At 37.7% G+C, this 23,088-nt stretch overlaps 2 protein-coding genes across 2 annotated transcripts in view; one reads left to right on the top strand and one right to left on the bottom strand.

Moving 5' to 3' along the window:
- Positions 1-5,206: 5,206 nt before the first annotated feature.
- Positions 5,207-7,543, bottom strand: FAM229B (family with sequence similarity 229 member B). Its single transcript, XM_022562605.2, has 2 exons — positions 7,396-7,543; positions 5,207-6,223 (listed from the first exon to the last, which is right to left on the bottom strand). Exons 1-2 carry the CDS (start codon positions 7,518-7,520, stop codon positions 6,097-6,099), a joined length of 252 nt encoding a protein of 83 aa, XP_022418313.1. The 5' UTR covers positions 7,521-7,543; the 3' UTR covers positions 5,207-6,096.
- Positions 7,544-14,785: 7,242 nt separating this feature from the next.
- Positions 14,786-23,088, top strand: part of TUBE1 (tubulin epsilon 1) — a 19,930-nt gene continuing 11,627 nt past the window's right edge. Inside the window, exons 1-5 of the mRNA XM_022554637.3 lie at positions 14,786-14,984; positions 15,079-15,152; positions 15,798-15,850; positions 18,332-18,389; positions 22,038-22,153. Coding sequence (XP_022410345.1) covers positions 14,960-14,984; positions 15,079-15,152; positions 15,798-15,850; positions 18,332-18,389; positions 22,038-22,153 — 326 coding nt within the window. The 5' untranslated portion in view covers positions 14,786-14,959. The remainder of the gene's footprint in view (positions 14,985-15,078; positions 15,153-15,797; positions 15,851-18,331; positions 18,390-22,037; positions 22,154-23,088) is intronic.

The following is a 23,088-nucleotide window of genomic DNA, read 5'->3' as shown; positions in this document are numbered from 1 at the left end:
AATAGATTAGAGGGGCTTCCCTGGTGGCACAGTGGTTGAGAGTCCGCCTGCCAATGCAGGGGACACGGGTTCGTGCCCCGTTCTGGGAAGATACCACATGCCGTGGAGTGGCTGGGCCCGTGAGCCATGGCCGCTGAGCCTGCGCGTCCAGAGCCTGTGCTCCGCAACGGGAGAGGCCACAACAGTGAGAGGCCCGTGTACCGCAAAAAAAAAAAATATATATATATATATAGATTGGATGTTCAGAGTAATTTTGACTAGTTGTCATTCATGGCCCCTGCCAGTTCAGAGCACCTTGGAAATCAAGAGGCCTCCCATAGCCCCAGTTTGAAGAAGCAGCCCTATTTGGGCCTGTATCCCACTTCCTCCTCTCATGGCCACAGCTGATTGGGTGAGGGCACCATCCTATTGCTTTCCAGTGAAGCAACATCCCACCATCTGGTGGTATGAAAAGATGAGTTCCAACAACTGAAAATTTTCTCTTGAAATTGTGAATTGGGAAACACAGAAAGAATCAAGCCCATAGCAATAATAGCTGAAGCCAAAATGATCTTACCTAGAAGCATGGTTTTAAGTGTTTACCATACACATTTATAGACACATACTTCCCATTCTATAAACATAGAATAATATATATCCACCTACCCTCTGTCCAGTAAGAACCACCTCAGTTCTCAGCACACAGTTCGTAAGGGGGCATCTCAGAAGACACTGGGCTATTTCTGTTCCCTGGGCTCCCACTTCCTTGTACATAGCATGGTAGTAGAGGGTGTTAAGTAGGGTCTTTGCTTACCTTAATTGGTGACTACAGCCTATAACTAGGACCATAAAGCAGTAAATACACATTTTAGGTTCACCAAACTTTGAGGTGTGAAGCCAATCCCTTCTCTTTAGGACTGGCTCAAAGAAGTCATTTCAGTATAACCAGCAATGTAAAACCACAATGCCCCCAACAGACTACATACATGTCACACACACACACACACACACACACACACACACAGTCTGTATAAAGGCAACAGAAGAGGCACTGTCCAGAATGTAAGTTCCACGAATTTTTGTCTGTCATCCAATGATGTGTTGTAAGAGCCTAGAACAATGCCTGGCATGTAGGTATATGCTCAATAAATATTCTTTGAGTAAATTTCAGGAAAGCCAAGTTTCCATAAAAGTTACCCCCTCATCTCACCTCCCAAGGCAATCACTTAAAAAGTGCCTGGCAATCTTCAGAAAGGAAAAAGTGATACTGACTTCTCCACTTGGGTTCCCCTGAGCCCCAGGGATCTCTGATTTGCCTGAAGACATGGAGAGAAGACAAGGGGAAAAAATGGCATAGCTGATCAGAGAGACAAGAAGCATTCCCTCAAGTCTTTGGTAACCTTTCAAGTCCTGAAAAGTAGAGGAAAAGATCAGCTACCATGGATAAGGCCACTCAATTTGTAAACTTCACAACACCGGAGGACACCATTCGCAGAGGATACTGCTAGGGGGCAGGATGGGGTGGGCAGAGCATAGATGAGTTTTAGGGGTGAAAGCCTGCTAATCTGCCAAATCATGTGACAGAGAGGCTCACACTGAAGAGGAATGTAACATGACACTACCAACCAGAAGAATAGCAACTGAATCCCTCAAGGAAGGAAGTGTAGTGATGGTAGCTGCTTAGCACTGAGTCCCTCACTAGCCCAGCCAGACCACAGTGAGTTTACAGTGAGCTAAATCAGCAACCTCAGAGAACACATTTTCAAATGATCATGTCTAAAGATGGATGATTCGTGAGCTGATGTCAACCGAAAGGAAGGTTATGAAAGCATGATGCCACAGGGTTGCCCTCAGACTGTTTATAATACTCCCTTCACAGAAAGCTCCTGCCTAGGAATGTAAGGAATATGGGAAGGCATTTATTCAAGGTAGAAGCCTTAGAAGACTAAAGAATTCATCCCAGTGAAAAACTCTATTTATCCTCCTAATATTTAAAATTTGCAGTGAAGTCCCACTCTCATTTCTGATATCAGTAATCTGTGTCCTTTTTTCTTGTTAATTCTGCCTAGAGGTTATCAATTTTATTGGTCTTATCAAAGAACCAGATTTTGGTTTCATTGATTATTCTCTATTATTTGTCTTTTATTTAATTAATTTTTTCATCTTATTTCTTTCTTTCTGCTTATTTTGGGTTTAGTTTGTTCATCTTTTCTTCTTTCTTAAGGTGAAAGCTTAGATTGACTTGAGACATTTCTTTTTTTTCCCTTTTGGCCACACCGTGCTGCATGTGGGGATCTCAGTCCCCCAACCAGGGCTTGAACCTGTGCCCCCTGCAGTGGAAGCTTGGAGTCCTAACCACTGGACCACCAGAGAATTCCCCTACATTTCTTCTTTTCTGATGAAAGAATTTAAGGCTTTAATTCTAAGCACTACTTTAGTTGTACCCCATGTGTTTGATATGTTGTTTTCATTTTCATTCATTTCAAAATACTTTCTAATTTCTCCTGTAATTTCTTCTTTTATTCATGAGTTGTTTGAAAGTGTTTCATTTAGTATTCCAATATTTGGAGAGTCTCCAGACATTTTTCTGTTGAATTTGAATTTAATTCTGTTGTGGAACATACTTTGCACACTCTGCATACTTTGTTTTGTTGCCTATAACATGGTCTATTCTTGGTAAATTTTCCATGTGTGCTTGAAAAGAATGTATAGTATTCTTCTGTACTGTTGTTCTACTACCAGTTGTTGAAAAATGTTAAGCTATAAATGTGGAGTTATTTGTTCTTTCCATCAGTTTTTGATTCATGTACTTTGAAGCTCTGCATAACATTTAAGATTGTATGACCCTTTTATCATCATGAAATGTCCCTCTTTATTTCTGGTAGTATTCCTTGCTCTAAAACCTTCTTGTCTATTATTAATATAGCTACTCCAACTTCCTTTTGATTAATGTTTACATGGGATATCTATTTTTATCCTTTTATACTTTTAATTTAAAGTAGGTTCATGTAGTGCCTGGTTAGCTCAATCAGTACAGCATGAGACTCTTAACGTAGGTTCATGTAGGCACCATCCACTTTTCTAGCCAATCTCATAATCTGTCTTTTAACTGAAGTATTTACACCTTTTGTAATTAATGCAAATGTCAATATGGTTTGGTTTACATCTATTTTCTTTGTTCTTTTTTTCCTCTTTTCCTGCCTTCTTTAGGATTGAGTGATATTTATTCCATTTAATCTCCCCGACTGGTGTATTAGCTCTCTGTTACTGTTTGCTTTTAGAGATACATCTAAAGTTTACAATTACATATTTACCTCATCACAATCAATCTTCAAATACTATTATGCCATTTCATAAATCACCGAAGACACAAAAGTAAACTTCCATTTTCCTCCTCCCGTCTTTTTTGCTATTGTTACCACACATTATACTTTTATGTAAATTATTGTTATTAGTTTTACTTTAAACAGTCATTTGCCTGTTAAATAAATGTTTAAAAATGAGAAAAAAGTCTTTTATATTTACCCACATATTTTCTATTTCTGGTGCTCTTTATTTCCTTATACAGATTTCCATCTAGTATCATTTTTTCCTGCCTGAAAAAACTTCCTTTAACATGTCTTCTAGTACTGATCTACTGATCTGCCTCTAGTACTGATGAAAAGTCCTTACCTCACCATTTTTGAGAGATACTCTAAAGATATGACTTCATTGCCTTCTTGCCTGCACGCTTTCGGATGAAAAGTGCTCTCATTTTTGTTGTTCCTCTGAATGAATGTGTCCTTTGGTTCTATTGGGTTTTAAGATGTTCTCTTTACCCCTGGTTTTTAGACAATTTAATTATATAGTTTTTTGTTTGTTTTGTTTTATTCATGTCTATTTTCTTTGGGGTCGGTTAAGCTACTTGGACCTGTGAATTTATAGTTTTCATCAAATCTGGAAAAAATGTGGCCATTATTTCTTCAGGTATTTTTCTATTGTCCTCCCTCCTCCTTCTGGGAAGCTACTTACATATATGTTAGACTGCTTGCTATTAAAACACAAAATTTATGCTCTTTTTTCCAGTCCTTTTTTCTTCATATTTCATTCTGGATAATTTGTATAGCTGTGTCTTCAAGTTCATTAATCTTTTCTTCTCCAGTGTATAATCTGTTCTTGATCCCATTCAGTGTATATTTTTATTTCAGAGATTGTATTTTTCATCACTAGAAGTTCAGTTGGGTCCATTTTATACCTTCCATTTCTCTCTTCATTGTGATTATGCTTTCATCTACTACTTGAACACTTACGGTAGCTTGTCTGCTAATGCTATCATCCAGCACTCTGAACCTGTTTCTATTGACTAAATGATTCTCTTGACTATGGACTGCATTTTCCTTCTTTTTTGCATGCCTGGTAATTTTTTGTTGGACACCATCATTGTGAATTTTACATTTTTGGTGCTGGATTTTACTGTAGTTCTTTAAATCTTGAGGGGTTTTTTCCCTCCTTGGATGCAATTTAGTTACTTGGAATCAGTTTGACCCTTTCCACTCTTGCTCTTAAGCTTTGTTAGGGCAGGTCCAGAGCAGCCTTCAGTCTAAAGCTATCCTCCACTCCAAACCCACCCCACTAAGGCAATATCTCACTGAGGACTCTACTCCATATATTAAAAGCTCTTTCCACTATGGTTGAATCACAAATTATTCCCAGCCTTGTATGAGCTCTGAGGAATTTTTCATTACTCCTTTCTCCTTTCCCATGATTCTTTCCCCAGCCTTGGGCAATTTCCTTAATGGATTTTTTTCTCTTCCTTTGAAGAGTATTAAATTTTTATTTGGCAAATAATTAAGTTACTCATGGATCATCTTGATTCTCTCAAGTCTTATTTTTAAACTTTGTTAAAGTTAGTATACATTAACCTTTAATCTAGTGCTACTTTAGACCTCCTACTAAGACATGACCTTTCTGAGGACTCTACTTAATGCCCCACAGGTTCAATAAGGTCTTTCTACTCTGGCTGGTTGGAATTCAAACATTTCCTAGCACTGTGTGAGCTCTCAGAATTTCTCCATTTATAAATCCCTGATGAAAAGCTTTTCTTTTCACCTCATGTAGCACACATGCATCTATATGCAAGTAATTATAAGCTAATAAACCTTTCACTTAAAAAGGTTTATATATATATATATCTTCAGGAGCAGAAAAGTAGACAAGAAACTGGAGAAACTATATCTGACACTAAAGTCAGTCTTTTGGAGAAAAAAAAATTTCATGGGATGAAGACTGGCAACCATCAAGAGGTAAAGAAAGCAAGCTGAGTTTCTTGGAACTATTACAAGAAGAAAAAGAAAACAGAAAGAGCTGGCCTACACCTCAAAACTGAACCTTAAGTCTAATTGAATAAAATTAAAAAATAAAATCTGAGGTTTCTCAATACTAACTGTAGACAATTTCAAGATGACTGGTTGGGACTTGAGGTAATAGTGTGACGATGAGACATCATTTTGCCTGGAAAAATAGGGGTTAGAATCACAGCCTTGACCTCATTATAATAAATTTAACCAATAACCTGAGCTCCCATATGATAGCAGTGTATATGCTTTGCAGATTAACCATGGACTAAGAATTTCCTTCAGTCTTGGGTATTATTTCAAAATGCATAACCCACAGGGCTCCATTTCTCACCCAGTATAATCATTCCTGGGCAGAACATTATCAAAAGACAGAAACTGGCTTAGGGTATTCAAGTGAAAGGATTCAGCTAAGTAGCAACCCAAAAATAAGCAAAGGAAATCAGCCCAAAACACATTAAGCATTTAGAATGGGCCTTTCCTGACTGATAATCAAGGTAGCTTAAGCTTCATTGTGAATTGTTGATATTAATGATCCACTGTGAGCAAGATGATCTCTAAGGCACTTTCTAATTGTGAAATGTTATTCTGTCTTATCTATCAAACATAACTGATGGCTTTTCACTACACATGTTTTACAGACTACATTCCGGTCTTTCCCTACAAAAAGTAAATATTTCAACTACTGTCACCATCCAAAGGTGCCACCACTTTTATTTGCTTACCAGATCATAAGATGATACTGGTCCATTACCCTTGACCTAGTCAAACCTCTACAAAAGACTTAATGATGGTATTTAGGATGCATTTCCTTGTTGCTTTGTGTAGGTGGCTTTCGCATTGTTGCAAAGACAGTGATGGGAACATTAGTTATTGTCAGGCAATGATTTCCAGGGCATCTTCGGAGTTGCCTAAATAAAAGAGCAAATGACATGTACTTAGATATAAAAAAGGAAATTTTTTTCAGAGGACCAAAGTTTGAGTGTATATTCATTCAACTGTTTTAAGTCTTTTTGAAATCTCTGAATGTCACAAAATAAATATAACACGGTGGCACTAATGAGGCAGACATTTTAGACTTACATTGCAAAGAAATTGTTGTTAAATGTTGTGCCATACATTTAATCAAAAGAAACTTATAAATACAAAGATAACCCTCCAGATGTTCTTTTGAAAGGTATGCAGTGATTGCTAAATGGCAAAGAAAAGTGGGGCAGGGGGGAGTGCATAGTTATGAACATAAGTGATAATACTATGGCAATTCATACATATATGCACCTTAAAATCACTCCAGTTGAGTGATTTTAAAACTAGAATATTTGTGGAAAAATATAAAACTGAACATATTATTCCACATACTATTCAAATGTTGATAGGATCTCAGGTTTAAAAGAGCCCTTAAATAACATCTAGTCTAAAAATACACCTAGTGCTTGAATTTCCTTTCCAACATCCCCATCAAATAATAACCCAACCTTAAACATTTCTAAAGACTATTGATCAGTATTTCTGAAGTAGCCTATTTTATTCTTGAATAACTCTGATGTTTAAAGTACCTACCTTATTAAGCTTAAATCTGTGTTCTGAAAATTCCAAGCCATGAGAAATCAAACAATGTACTATGGTAAACAGAAGAAAAGTGGAATAAATCCTATTATAGTTTTCTTCAATTTTGCAAAAATAGACTCGTCACCTCTCTATCACTCTCCTTCTGCCAAAGGTCAAGTCAAAGCCAAAGTGACATTGACTCTGAGGTCTGAGTCTTTTTCATATTTTGTAGCCTTAGGCCTAGCACAGTGCCCTGCACATAATAGCACTAAAGGTTTGCTTATTTGATTGAATGTTATATAATCTTGAAACTATTAACAAAAAACTAGCTAAATATTTACCCCCCAAAATTGGTCTATCATTCAGACTTACAATATACAGACTCTATGCTAAGAAAACCTAGGCTCTGGTAATTCTAATTTAATAACAGCAATGCTCCTAGGCTTCTTTCTTACTAATTGAATGTCAGCTAAAGCTTGCATTGATGATAGCCATTACACATCTCCTCAGCTGTTAGGACAAGAAGACTTTTTACCTGGTTAGTAACATCTCTTTCCCGTTACAGGAAGCACTGGAGCTCAGCCCAGGCTCCAGCCCAACTGAAGGATCTCCCCCTTCCATTGGAAACCTCCTTGGCTGGGTCCCAAACCGAAAAGGCATAATTCACTGAAAACCTAGATTAGAAAGTTAAAATAATGGAGAGGAGGGGTGAGTTGTTTTTAAATAGTTCTTTGAAATTCTTAATATTAATTTTGCTATAGGCATATAGAAACATTCTGAAAATGACATACTTAATATAAAAGTACATAAATACTCTATTATATAACTCTCCTTTACATACAATTTTAAGTCTTGAGCAAATATAAAATAGCCACTAGATGATAAAGTAAACTGTGCCCTATGGTTAACATAACTGAAGTCCATTTATGTTATGTGAAAAAAAATTGTTTTCTTTTGAATGGTTATGGCAATTGACAAGCTTGAGCTCCCACTGCCTCTCTGCCTATCTAAACCCTTGTCTTCCTTTGAAGTACAGGAGTTTCACATCTGCCTGATATCTACAGCTATTCCTCTCTTCCTGGTGATTATTTGTTAACCCCTGCCTCTCTACATTTACAGTGCATTAGTTAAGAAAGTGCCTTGGAAGAGCTGGACTGACCTGGATTCAAATCCTGGCTCTGGCTCTTCCCAACTATGTGATCTTAGGCAAGGTACTTAACCAAGTATGCTTCTCAAAGATAAACTGAGCTCGGGGCTTCCCTGGTGGCACAGTGGTTGAGAGCCCGCCTGCCAATGCAGGGGACACGGGTTCGTGCCCGGGTCCGCGAGGATCCCACATGCTGCGGAGCGGCTGGGACTGTGAGCCATGGCCACTAAGCCTGCGCAACGGGAGAGGCCACAGCAGTGAGAGGCCCGCGTACCACAAAAGAAGAAAAAAAAAGATAACCTGAGCTTAATAATATTATCTACCTCCAGGGTAATAGTGGGGATTAAATAAAGTAATACATGTGAAATGCAGTGCCTAACACGTAGTACAGGCTCAATAAATGTTAACTGCTATTACTCAGCAGATACTACTGAGCATGATTAAATATATACATACACATATACAATGTAATGTATATATGAGATACATACGATATATATGATACACATACACACACACAACTACACTGCCTACTGTTGCCTCTGCTTGGAATTCTTCCCCACCTCACTGCTCCCACACTTTAGTTGTTAGGGCCAACTCATTCATTAAGTCTGAATTTAAATTTCACTTTCTCGGAGAAGATTTTTATAAACCCTCCATTATATGTTTTCTTAGCACTCTACTTCTGCTTTACAGCAGTTATCATCACTCTAATTCAGGATTTCTCAACTCTGACACTATTGACATTTAGGGTCATATAATTTTTTGTTTAGGAGGGAGGAGACTGTCCTGTGCATTGTAGGAGGTTTTGCAGCATCCAAGGCCTCCACTCACTCACTCACATGCCAGGAGCACCCCAAAGTTGCGACAAAAATATCTCCAGACATTGCCAAATATCACTTAGTAGAAAAGGGGAGAAAAATCTCCCCCTGTTGAGAACCAGTGCTCTAATTTTTTTGTAAATGTTTTTGCTTAATCATTGTCCCCCCCCACTCCCATTCCATGTCTGTCTTTGTCACCACTGATTAAATCCTTAATACCTAGAACAGTGTCTGGGACACAGTGGGTAATTAATAGCTCTATCTTGTATAAATTTACATGTCTTCAGCAAAGGGCAGGAAAAATGAAAAATGTCTTGGAACTGTTTCTTATGCCTAGTGCAGTATTCTATGCCTAATAAGTGTTTATTGTGGTAATAATAAAACTAAATTATTAAAAGTTTTGGAATTTGAATATTATATAATAGTTTTTATAGACTGGTGTCCATTATCAAAGAAAAAAGTGTTATGCTCAATGACAAGTTAGTAAAACCATAGTAAAAACTATGGTTTAGTATAACTAGCTATCATATGTAAGTATTAAGCTTCAGCTAACTTGATCAAGGATACACAGACTTATCAAAATAGGCCGAGTCTGATTCCTGTAGAGATGAATAAATCAATTGCTTCTACTGACCTTCCAGAGAAGGCTGGAATTGCCAAAGGAATGATGATCAAATGTTCCGGTGATACCCAGAAATTGTGACACCAGAAGATTCTTTCACATAATTTCCTACCTGCTAACAAATATCACGATTCATAGCTCCAGCAACAAGCTGAAACCTAGCTAAAAAATTGTCTCTAAAGTTTGTGTGAAGCTTTTATTCTTGTTGTCATTGCCTTGTTTATTTTCCAACATTAAATATTTTAATTTATGAATTACTTTATCTATATCTATTCTAAACCAACAGTCTAATCAATCTGCACAAAATCACGAGATTCTCCTCACTTTATATCCCAGTCTCCTCATTACCTTTGTCTTCCAGACTTTCCCTTGACTAATAACCCAAATTAATCCAATCTAGTCATGTCCTCGTCCTATGCCAAAAGCCTCAAACTGCACCTTTACAAATTTCTTTATCGTTCTTCCTATGTAGGACTCTCTAAACCCTCTCTCTAATGCCTGGACTACCTCTTCTCTCCCGTTTCCTCAAAAGGGGCTTGAAATTCCCACGTGACAGGAATAAGGAGGAAGGAAGAATACATCTTATACTGTCTGCCTTCAGTAACATTATACCACTTCCAACACAAGAAAATTACAAGAATATATTCTATTTCCCCTCTCACACCCTGTATTACTTTGTTGTCATGTACTTTACATCTACGTATACCATAAACCCCACAGCACATTATTATTAGTTCTTCTTTAAGCAATCATCTCTTTAGGAAATTTTTCAAGAGAACTCCTTTATATCTACCCCCATATTTATCATTTTCAGTGTTATCCCCTTGAGTAGGTCCAGATTTCCATCCAACAATTTTCCTTTTATCTGAAGGTTTTCATTTAAATTTTGGACTTCTGGTGATTAATTCATTCACATTTTGAATGTTTTTCCTTAATCTTCATTTTTGAACATTCTTTTTGCTGGGTATAGAATCCTAGGTCAACAATTTTGTGGGTTGTTTTTTTTTTTAAGGACTTTAAATATTCTTCTACAGTGTTTTTTGGCTTGCATTGTTTCCAACAAGAAAGTCTGCTGTCATTCTTATCTTCGTTCTTCTGTCTCCCCAACTCAGGATGGCTGCTGGGCTGTGTTTCGATGCTATTCATTAGAAAGAAACCACTAGGTCCAGCCCAGACTCAATGGGAGGTGATTACACAAAAATAGAAGGCAGATCATCTGTAGAGAAGTTCAAAAAAAAATAGGAGGCAGAAATCACTGGGTACCATCTGAGAGGCTGCCTATCACAGATACTGTGTTTTGGTGTCATGTTCGAGAGTGCTTGTGATACACTTACAAATGTTTTTCATCAAATATTTCTGGCTTTCTGTCTCCCAGAAATTGTAATTCTTGGTCCCCTTATGATTACTTGGAGCCCATGTGACTAGCTTTGGCCAGTGAATTAACAGCAGCCATTAATTGCAGTACAAGACCCTCCTGAGTTGTCTTTCTCTTTGCCACAAAACCCAGGAATTATCAAAGAGTGGTAGCTCAGCAACTTGGGTGCCAGGGTGAAGATAACATAAAGCATAGCCACCAGACTCCCCCCCTCTAATGGACATGTATCATGTGCAAAAAATAAACAACTGTTGTTTTACACCACTGAGATTTGGGGGTTGGCTGTTACCACAGCATAATAAAATTTATCCTGACTTATACAGACTTAGGTCCAGACTTAGGTACTGCCATAACAAAAACATAAGTCACCAGCATAGTGGTCAAGCAGCGAGTGTCAAGAAAATTGTTATTGGAAACTGAGAGGATAGTTGTCTATGTTATTCAGTGGCAAACCTATTGGAAAAGTCTTTGGAAAACTCTGTGATAACCTGGAAAGCAGATGATTTGCTGGTGAATGTTAGGTGAAGAGGTTGGAAGAAAGAATGTCAGTAACACGTTAGCTGCTGTTGGCTGTGTCTGTCAAGTTATATGACAAAGAGATAGGCTCAGAAATGCAGTGTGCAAGCAGGAATAAAAATTGATAGAGTGCCCACAAATTCAAAGTATATTTAAATGACAACTTTGAAAGCCATAGGAGTATATTTTTCTTGGAACACATTTTATTCCTTCTCAGAAATTTGTAGCATCTTTGTAATGTCGTCAAATACTAAATGTATTATAGATGAATCTAAAGGAGGCTTACTGTTTTTTCTCCATGCCGCCCCCCAACTTTTGTTTCTTGCCTGTGTACGTAAACAGTTCTTTCTTTATTCTGAAAACTGAGTAACTGAACCAGGATATATCCCTTAGTGTTGACTGTTCTATAGAAATTATTCCATGTAACATGGTACATGCTTTTAATCTATAGATTTTTCCTCCTTTATTATTTTTTGTATCAATAAGAACATTTCTTCTTCAATTTGCTGTGTTCTCTATTTCAGGGGCACTTATTAATCTTATGTTGAACCATCTTTACCTCTTTCACATATATTATCTTCCAAGAGATTTTATACCTTTGTCCTTTGCCTCAGTATTCTCTGTGATTATCTCAATCCTTTCTTCTAATCAGTAATTTGATTTTCAGCTCTCTAGTCTGCTTCTCTGTGCTTCTAATTATTCATTAGTCCTTTAACATGTTTTGGTCTTTAGTTTCCTTTCTCTTTTATTTCCATTTTAGTTCATTTATTCACCAAATATTTATTGATTACCTATAGTACACCAGGCAAAGTTCTAAGTACTAAGGATATAGTAGTGAAAAAAAACAAGGCAAGACTCAGCCCTCAATACCTTATTTTAGCATCTTGTCTTTAAGTTCCTGTACTACCAAATTCATACTCTTATTATTAATAAGTTCCTCTACAGCACAAAAATTATATGAGTTTTCTTTTTTCCCCTTAGGTTAAGTTTTACAGGTCATGTACTTCATTCATCTTTTACATGCTAGTTTCCTTCCATCCTTCCTTCCTTTTACAGGAGTAGTCTTTATAATTTTCATTGATGTTTTTCTCTTGCTCACATTTAACATATAAAATTTTGCCCAATCTATTTGCTTGGTGTGTTAGACAGCTATTGCTCCAATACTATTGCACCCCAAAATCTCACAGCTTTAACCAAAAACCTTTTTCTTGTTAAGACTGTGGAGAGCCTGGTGTTCAGCTGGTCTCCACTTGCCTCTCCTGGGTTTGGTTAGGATTAGCAGTACTCCACACTTCAACTGAGATGCAGATTCAGATCTGATCCACATGTCTTCCTCATTTTGGAAACAGCAGCCACCTGAGGTAGTTTTTCTTACGAAAAATAGCAAAGACCAAGAGGCAAAAGCATGCAAGCACACCTAAAACCTTTGATAACTGATATCATTCCACTGGCCAAAGCAAGCCACCTGACCAAGCCTGACCAACAGGACAAAGACGTATACTCTGCCTACCCCCCTATGCCAGGAGGTACTGCACAGTCATGTGCAAAGGGAGAGAGTAAAGAATTCAGAGCAATACTCCAATCTACCATACTCTGCTATTCTGTGGGTAAATTCTCCTTGACTTCTTTCCTACTTATCTGAAATCTGCTCTTCCACTCACAGACAGAGTTTGAAAGGTAAATCGTATTTTCTTTTGCACTGTGTTTTTATCGGAGGAGGTGTATCAGAGAGAATTCCACGAGAGCTGTGTGTAGCCTTCTGGGTGGCCTGCGTTCTGCTTGCTCTTCTGAAAGTTTGTTGAATATTTTAAATGAGGTTTCAGTCCATCTAATTAGGAGTGCAGTCAACTTTAGGATATGTTCAGATATATGACTTCAAGGTGGACTCCTGGAAAGTATAAACTCTAAAATGTTTCTTCTGCTTCTACTGAAGTCCTAAAGTGGCTGGTAGGTAAGGTTCTACCTTGACTCTCAAGCAGAATTTCCTCTCAGTCTGATTCTCCCCAGACTGAAGTTTTTAATGAGACTTGTTAGAACTTTCTTAATTTAATTCTGTTCCTATGTATGACCTCTAGGGAGTCATGACTAGGACCTAACCACTGCATGAAGGGTAGAGCTCTGCAGAGGCCAGAATACCAGATGAGCCGGCACCATAGCTCACAGATACAGATCTACTCACAAACTGGACCAAGCTTTGCAAATTTTAGAAATCCCAGACTTTAGGACTTTAATGTTAAGACCTAAGTGAAGTGTTAGGGGAACCTGACTGCACTTCTAACACTGACTCCATGCTCACTAATAAGCAGTTAAGAGTAAAATCCAGCAAATGCAAAAAATTCTTGACTGAAAGTTACCTATTAATCATAAGATATGTGAGTAATAAGGTGAAAAACATCTAAATGGAAATGTGAGAAAGCCTCAGCCTCATAAACCACCCATTGCAACTTCAAACTTACCGGATATCAGAGATATAGTAACAACTATTATTTGTATTGGTAGGGGAATAAGGTGTTCCAAACAAATATTACAATTCCTATTACCACACATTAGTTGCACATGTAATTTTAACTTTTTTTTGGTGGGAGGAGGCTTCCTAGTATTTTGTAGTTCCTCAGAATTTTTGTGGAAAATATTAATTTTACGAAAAAAGTGCTTGAGTTCTTAATTGAAATCTAGTCTAAATTAATAAGCGTTTACAGTATTTTTCAATGTTTGAAAATTTTAGGAGTTGGTCGTTTTCAGGAATACCTGATTTTTCAAACTCCTCCTCCTTTGTCCCACCTAAACACTGTACATAAATAAAATGCCTAGTTTTAATTTCATCTCTTCCATCAGACTTCTATTTACTTGTCCACGTTCTCATCCATTGAATCCTATTACACTTAGCGCCACAAAATCGTCACAATTTTTTGAGTATTTCGTGTGTATCTTCAATCAGATTGTAAGCCTTCTGGAGCTGTATCTATGTCTTAATTTCTTTTGAATCCTGCAGAGGGCCTACAAGTTAACGTTGGGAGCATACAGCTTCAACATACACTGGTTGGGCCTCTGAAGCGCCATTTTTGTCAATCTGTATAACCACCTAGTTTCGGTTGTACCCTGACACGTCTATTTGTCTGGGGTTTCTTTGTGCTCATCGACATTGTTTTCTATTAGAACAAAGGACTTGTTAAATAGATTAACGCAGCGTCCGGAGGAATCGGAATGAACGGAATTTGACCCACCGTCCCAGGTATTGAGACTGTAAATGAAGACTGAACCTCTGATAGATCATAAACAGCTTTAAAGACACACGTTTTAAAATTCCACGCCAAAGCCTAGCTACCAGCCAGGGACCCGAGCCCCCGGAGCTACAGTTGCTCAGACGTTTACAGGGCAGCGAAGATACGCTGTCGGGAGAGCCAGTCGCTATGGTAACGGTGAGACACACGTGCACTTGGCGCGGCCTTCGAACGTAAAATCTTAGCCTAAAGCTAGAGCAGAGCGGAGCTACGGCAGCGACTTGCGGCAGCAGCGTGACTTACGGCCGCCCCGCCGCCTCGGAGAGAGCCGCTGGTGGGCGGGAAATACGCAGGCCGCCGCGGGCTCCTGGATGCAGCGCGACGGACGCGCTGCAGCATGACCCAGTCGGTGGTCCTCCAGGGTAAGCCGCCCCGGGAGGGTGGGGATCCGGTCGCCGCCGAGGCGAGTGGCCCTGTTGCTGCCTAATGTCTATTCTCTTACCTTCCTGGGCGCAGTCGGCCAGTGCGGAAACCAGATTGGCTGCTGCTTCTGGGGCCTGGCGCTGAGGGAGCACGCCGCAGTCAACCAGGTACCGTCCCCGCCGCGCGGGAGACCCCCATGCCCGCCTGTCCCCGAGGCTCTTCCAAAAAATAAGAATTAATACTCTGGGAGCTTTTGTTTGGCCGATATAAGTTGTATGGGATCTTCTCGGTAAAGGGCAAACTGGTTTTTAAACTTCTGTTGGCGTTAGACACAAGAGTCCAAACGAACACTCGCCGGAGACCTTAGTCTTAAGGTTCCTTAATTCTCAGGGTTGCATCTTTATCAGGGTTCTTGTGAGGAGCAATGAGATAGCATATGAGATAGCATATGTGAAAGTACTTTGTAAAATAGGTATCATGTGTGGCATTATATTCCTTAATTTAACCAGTCAGCTTTTTAAATGATCACCAAGAATGCAGGGAAAGCTCTCATTTGAGGCACCTGCTCTACAGTTCTGTGGGGACACCTTTTCTCAGTACCTTCAGCTGCACTTAATCCATAGATCTCGCGGTATTTGCTCTTCTCTAGATTGGAAGAATCAGTATAAGCATTTTATGATTGTTTGCTTTTTCTTATTGTAGCCGTATGCCGGCCTTTAAAGTATTGTGGGATTATTAAATTAAAAGGACTTCGTTTGGGAAAGAGGCAAAACGTAATCAAGCGCTAATAAATGTATTTTTTTTTTTTTTAGAAAGCGATTTATGATGAGGCAATAAGCAGCTTCTTTAGAAATGTGGATACCAGGTAAGATGGGGTTAAAGTCTGTCACATAGCTTAATTATTTTCATGTCAGCAGTTTGGGAGAAAATTCTTCAGAGGATAGTAAAAGCAGTTGATGACTGTAAAGAAGTTGTTTGGCTTTTTTGTTTGTTTTTCTCATTATTGAAAGCATATTGTCATTATCTTGTCATTAATATTCTCTTGTCATTAGGCAGAGCAGGACAACAGGTTTCCTTTTAAAGCCATATGAAGGAATAAAAAGAAACTTTAGTGTGCTTAATTTTAACTTGACCTTGAAATAAAGTTTCACTAAAAGGAATGCTGAAAATTTCCCTGAGAGTGTCTTGTTAGTGCAGTCAATAATGGCTAACTTTTGAAAGAAAAATATATTGTTTACATTTCTGTGATATTACTTGTGGTCAGGAGTATTTGCTCTACAAATAGAATGTGCTAAAAAGGAGCAAAGCAGTTTTTGTCAGATTAGTTTTGTTTATTTAATAAAGGGTATATGTAAGTATATATCTTTTACCTGAAAGAGTAATTTGACATTCAGGGTGTGTTTCTAAGCTTTTAACGTTAAATCATGAAGTTCATGCATTTTCAAAATGCTTAATAAAACTAAACCTGCTGGGCTTGAACTGAAAAATACATACTTTATATCCAGTTTTAATCTAATAAAGATTTCAGTTCTAGTTTGAATTAGTTGGTTGGGTGTTTGAGGCAGTTATCTCCCTGGGAAGGCTAATTAGGCCCGACTTCCTTAGTGAATTTCAGAGTCTGACCCTCAGGCTTGCAAACTCAGAAACTTGGATGACATCTTGAGAATGGGTCCAGTGCTCTCTAGTACAGGCAGATAAACCAAACTCAGATAGGAAATTACAAAGCAGAAAGTCAATGTAGTCATGGACAGTAGGAGCTATAACTCGAAAAGACTAGACACCCGTTTTCTTTCAAAAACACATTCTCTTCTGTAGGAAATCTATCAGGAGAGCTAAGTAATAAAAGGTTACTTAGTGACCATGGAATCAGACCAAGGTAAGTTAGGTGTATTACCTTAATGACTGGTGTTATTTATCTTTATTAATATGGAGATATCTGTCACATAGACTAGATTACCTCTTGTTTGCAAACTAGAACATCTTCTCCCCTACATACTATTAAGGGACTCAAATTTGCCTTTGTAATACTTCCTTGTAGGTAGTATTCTAACTAAATCTGTACTTCCATTCCCTCTGTAATACTCCTTTCATTGAATATTACATAGTTAAGACTCAGCTGGAAGCCATTCTCAATCAGGTGACTTTACCTAACTATTCTCATCTACTCGGTTCGTTTTATAATTTAACCTGAGAGCATACTTATTTCTCCAATATCAAGTTTGAGGAGAAGAGCCTTGGCATCTTGCTCTTCTTTCCAACGTAGTATCAACACATGCAGCATCTGTTCCACAAGTTAGTACAAAAATTCTTTTTCAAAAATAAGACCACACCTTTGTATATACTTCTTTATTTGAGGAAATTATTATACCTTTTTAATGGCATGATAGGAATTTACCTATACCAGGGGTTGGCAAACCTTTCCTGTAAAGGACCAGATGGTAGATATTTCAGGTTTTGCAGACCATATAGTCCATATCACATCTCCTTGAGTCCGCCATTGTAGTGTGAATGCAGGTATAGACAGTACATAAACAAATGAGTGTGGCTTTGTTCCAATAAAACTTGTTTTCACAAGTAGCTGGTCAGACTTGGCCTGAGGATTATAGATTATCAACCCCCGACCTATAGCATCATCTATGCTCAATTCAGCTTCCCTTCATATATTCTGTCTTGTAAACTATATTGACTTGTCCACTGTTTGTAGTCATAGATTTAGTTACTTTGGTGACTTATCTTCAACATGAAATTCTAGGAACAGCCTTAGATACTCAACTGTGTATAACTAGTATGTTAGTTGATGTGTGTCTGGCTACAACAGAAAGCCTCACTAATGTTGGCTTAAACAATAGATGTATCCAGTTATGTCACATACAAAGAAATCTGTGTTTAGAGACGTGCCCTAAAGACCAAGATACTGTCATATTGTTTCATGTGTTGGTTTTTTGTCCTCATGTTTTTTTTACTTCATAACCATAAAATGACAGCCTCCACTGCCAGGAATCCCATCCAGATTCGTGTTCAAGGTAGGAAAAAGGACCAACTGCATCTGGTCCTTTTTATCACAAAGCTTCCCAGAATATCTCCTTTTTATTTCATTACCCAGAACTGGATTACATGACCAGCCCAAACTGCAAAGAAAGCCAGGGAAATAAGTGCCTCACTTTTTCAGCCTATTGGGAAGTGGGTAAGGGAGAAGGAGATTACGAATGGCTTCTTTGTTGCCTTTTGTGTCTGCCTCACTTGGCCTATAAGTAGCTTTACTGTGTGAATAGAAGTTAACTTTATTACCTGATAGCACTATTAGCATGGAAGATCTTATGACCTTTTCTCATCTTTTATCTTTCAGAGTGGTTGGTGATGGTGGCAGTATTTCCAAGGGGAAAATTTGTTCTTTAAAAGCACGAGTAAGTCTTATACACTTGGATTCTTATATTGCATGTGTTTTTAAAATAACTCTACTTCCGTAACTATCATAAGAATAAAATTTTAATTTAACTTCTCAAAATAAAAAAAAGGTATTTGCTAAGCCACATTTAATATAAATATAATTAAGCAGACATTTGTGTCTCCATGAAACTTTAGGGGGAAGATTTTGTGCTTAAAGTGAAAATACTGCATATTTGGCATTTTTTCTAAATGTTTTAGGGGAAATATATGTCTAGATAAATGATAACAAAAGCTTTTCTTAACTCTAAGCCTAAAATACATTCTAATGAAGGTTAATTTTCATATTAAAATGATGAAAGGTTTATTTGCACCAGAGTTACTATTCCCAGTACAAAGCATAGATTCAACCGCATTCTAGTGAATACATAACATAACCATGTAAGACCTCCTGAACAAAAATACTTCTAGTCAATAGCCCATATTTAGTCTTAATCTCATTGCAGTTAACACTTCTCTTCTTTGATTGTGTCTCTGCAACAAACTGCTTTTTCCAACTGTTGATGTAATGTTTGACTGTAATGTTTGACTGTGACAGAAAAGAAAGGCAGTTTTGGTGCTGTGGAAGTAATTGAGATGATAAGGATCAGACCGGGAGTAGTGGCTGAAAAAGTAAAGAGCAGTAGTGTTGTAGTACCTGGGAACCATCGCCCTGTATCTGTGATCTCCAGTGTCCTTGGGAAACAAATTTAGGGCAGAGACTATGTGCTTGTAGTCTGTTAGGATAATTGATTAACATTTGGTATAGTTCATGCCTTGGAGAGTGCTAACATCCCAATCCAAATCTTGCTCAGAGATAAAGAAACATTGACATTTCCTAGACCACTCCCAATTTGAGCTCTTTCCCACCACCCTACCAGTGAGCAAGTTGGGAAATGGAGGAAACACTGCTGGAAGAGAATAAATCAGCATGTTTCTATAGCCTTTGGCTTTTTTCCTGGAAGGTGTTCTTTCATTTCTTCTTAATAGTCTTGGTCTCATGTGGCTCTGATCACTGAAGAGTCTAGGCTTCAAAAGATAATTTGGTGGCTGGGTTCCTCCACTGTGTTAATAGGCAAACACTCAGAATTTTGTAAATCCTGTGTTACAATTAAGGGGAAGCTCAAGGGCCTAAAAGCTATCACCAGGTAGCTCTGGAAGAAAATAATAAACATCGAATCTTGGAAGTTGTGACTCCAGATCTTGGATGGCTAAGTGAGGAATCCAGAATAATTCCTTGTAATTGTAATTAATTTCCTATGGAAAAACAAATCAGAGGTCTTATGTGACTAAGGAAAGATTGAAAGAGTTACAGACTGTCAGGGTTTAATGCTAAGTGACTATGACAGTGATGATTCTCTCAAAACTGACTTCAGGAGGTGCTTGAATGTCAGTTTGTATTCTGTATTCCCCTTCCTTTGCCTGATTGCAAAGTAATTGAAAGCATGACTTAAATATGTTTAATCTTCCACAAATCATCTCAGTAAATCTATTTTGGAACAAGGACAGTAGAAGCTAATTTTGTTCTTTTTTGTAATCTTACACAACAGTGAAATCCCTCTTACATGGTTGATCAGGTGTTAAAGTCAGCATTTAAGATAAAAATTGCATATTATCAAAAATATCCTTGAAAATCCCTAAAATTGCCAAGAAATGACCCTGTATAGTCCTGTGTATGTATATTGATGCTGTATTTAAAGGAGCACATTTATAAAACAGAATTTTACAGTCTTTCTAATATACCACTGTAATATGATGATAGAACATGTGATATTACTCAGCCATAAAAAGAAACGAAATTGAGTTATTTGTAGTGAGGTGGATGGACCGAGAGTGTGTCATACAGAGTGAAGTAAGTCAGAAAGAGAAAAACAAATACCGTATGCTAACACATATATATGGAATCTAAAAAAAAAAAAAAAAAGGTCATGAAGATCCTAGGGGCAGGACGGGAATAAAGATGCAGACATAGAGAATGGACTTGAGGACACGGGGAGGGGGAAGGGTAAGCTGGGACAAAGTGAGAGAGTGGCATGGACATACATACACTACCAAATGTAAAACAGCCAGCTAGTGGGAAGCAGCTGCATAGCACAGGGAGATCAGCTCGGTGCTTTGTGACCAACTAGAGGGGTGGGATAGGGAGGATGGGAGGGAGACGCAAGAGGGAGGGGATATGGGGATATATGTATATGTATAGCTGATTCACTTTGTTATATGGCAGAAACTAACACACCATTGTAAAGCAATTATACTCCAATAAAGATGTTTAAGGAAAAAAAGTGGTATGCTATCATACAATTAGAAATATATTTCTAAAGTACTGTGTAATAATATTTTAATTGCCAGCTTACAGTAGCATACTTAATTACACAAATAATTGAATTCACAGAATTTAAATGGGCATAAATTGTGACTCCACTGTAGTCAGTACTCAGTAAGTGTCAAACTTGACTGTCTCCCTTTGATAAAATAATAGAGCATAGAGTTTGGTGGTTAAGAGTGAAGATTCTGCAGCCAGGCTAGCCAGGTTTGAATCAGCTCTACCACTTCCTAGCTGGGTGATCGCAGCCAAGTTATTTAACTTTTCTAGGCCTCAGTTTCCTCATGTGTAAACTGGGAGTAATTACGGTACCTATGCATAGGGTTGTGAGGATTAAATGGGGTGATACATGTATAGTGGCATGTAGTAAGTGCTTAATGTTACATGCTCACCAGCCCTGAAAAAGCCCATAAATCAAGCACTTTCTCTGTGACACTGAATCAGGCTTAGGTTAAAGGGTACCCTAACATCATTTCATATTACTTTTTTCAGCTTTGCTTTTTTATTTATTTAACTCTATTTTACTCTTTCATTCTTCTTCCTCAGTGTAGAAAATATAGAAAGTAAAGTACAAAACAGTGGGGACAGAGGGTATATAATTCTACTGCCAAACTATCTCTGCTTACATTTTGCTGTATTTCCATCCAGTCTTTTCTATTTTTCTTTCCATAGCTAATTTTATGTTTTATTTTCTCATTTTCTTCTTAGTAATAGAGGTTATCTCCCATGTCAATAAAGTTTGTGATATTTAGTGAGTTTGTGAATTTAGATTGTGAGTTACTTAGGGGAAGGGACACTTGTCATCTTTGACATCTATCCAGTGCCTTGGCTTTGCATGTAATAGTAGTTTACTGATTTGATTTGGACAGTTTTCGGCTGTGATTCATAAAGAGCAGCATGGTTATTCCCAGTGACCAAATACATTAATGAACCCTACATTTATTGAGAATTGTTTCTGGTTAAGGTTACCTTCTAAACTTCTGAGACCTTGTTCTCAAGAAATTTATAGTCACATAAGCACATAAATAAAAGAATTGTTAGAAAATCAGAGAGAATTATTCAGTTCCTTTTTTTTCCCTCTTATTCTTAGGGTAAGAATTTAGAATCCATCTTTTCATTGGATTCCACATTTGGAGCAGAGTGAAATTATTTTTTAAGTTTTATAACAGACTGCACAAAGAGAGTCAAAGATTTGATCAAACTTAAACTATAAAAAGAACAATGCAACTTCAAGCTCAAAAATTCTTTTTATTTACAGAGTGACTAAAGAAAAATATGCTAATTACATTTTATTTGTCTTTCTCAGGCTGTCTTGATTGACATGGAGGAAGGGGTAGTAAATGAAATTCTTCAGGGACCATTGAGAGATGTATTTGATAGTAAGCAGCTCATCACTGATATTTCTGGCTCAGGGAATAATTGGTGAGAATATGCTGGATGTAAAAATTAAATGTCATCTGAAAAAAATGAGGAATCTTTCCTTTATTCTGATAGGTCCTGCTGACATGAAAGCAAGATACAACTTGCCATACCTAACTCTAGGCCTTTCAGCCCATCATCTTTTCCTTGATAGATGATGGTGTTCACAATGCTTGGAAGCCATCTGTATCCTAGTTGTTTCTCTTTTTTTTGAAAAAGATGAATCATGAAAAATTGATTTACTAAATTTCTCGTTGTAATTTGATTCTTGCATAACTGCTAAATAGTGACAAAAGTTGTATTTTTTTTTGATATGTAGTTCCACATTTATATATTCTATAGAATTCTTCACTTGTCCATAAAGATACAAATGAAAGATTGTTCACTGAAACATTGTTTTTAACATCAGATAATACTCAACAGGGGCTTGTTTAAATCAATTATAGTATATCCATACAATGGAAAATCATGCAACTCTTATAAAATATAACAAATCTGTATGGAAATTTTCTAACATTTTAAAAATCAGAAGTATTAGGCACGGAACAATGTGGCTAGCATACTAATTTGTATATGAAAACCCTTACCTTTTTCTTTTTAACATCTTTATTGGAATATAATTGCTTTACATTGTTGTGTTTCTGCCGTATAACAAAGTGAATCAGCTATACGTATACATATCTCCCCATATCTCCTCCCTTTTGTGTCTCCCTCCCATCCTCCCTATCCCACCCCTCTAGGTGGTCACAAAGCACCGAGCTGATCTCCCTGTGCTATGCAGCTGCTTCCCACTAGCTGGCTGTTTTACATTTGGTAGTGTATGTATGTCCATGCCACTCTCTCACTTTGTCCCAGCTTACCCTTCCCCCTCCCCGTGTCCTCAAGTCCATTCTCTATGTCTGCGTCTTTATTCCCGTCCTGCCGCTAGGTTCCTCAGA

This window comes from Delphinapterus leucas, chromosome 12 (genome assembly GCF_059928025.1).
Source record: "Delphinapterus leucas isolate spDelLeu-1000000601 "Yukka" chromosome 12, BTC_Dleu_Yukka2, whole genome shotgun sequence".
NCBI lineage: Eukaryota > Metazoa > Chordata > Mammalia > Artiodactyla > Monodontidae > Delphinapterus > Delphinapterus leucas.
This window is presented reverse-complemented; position numbering and strand designations above follow the sequence as displayed.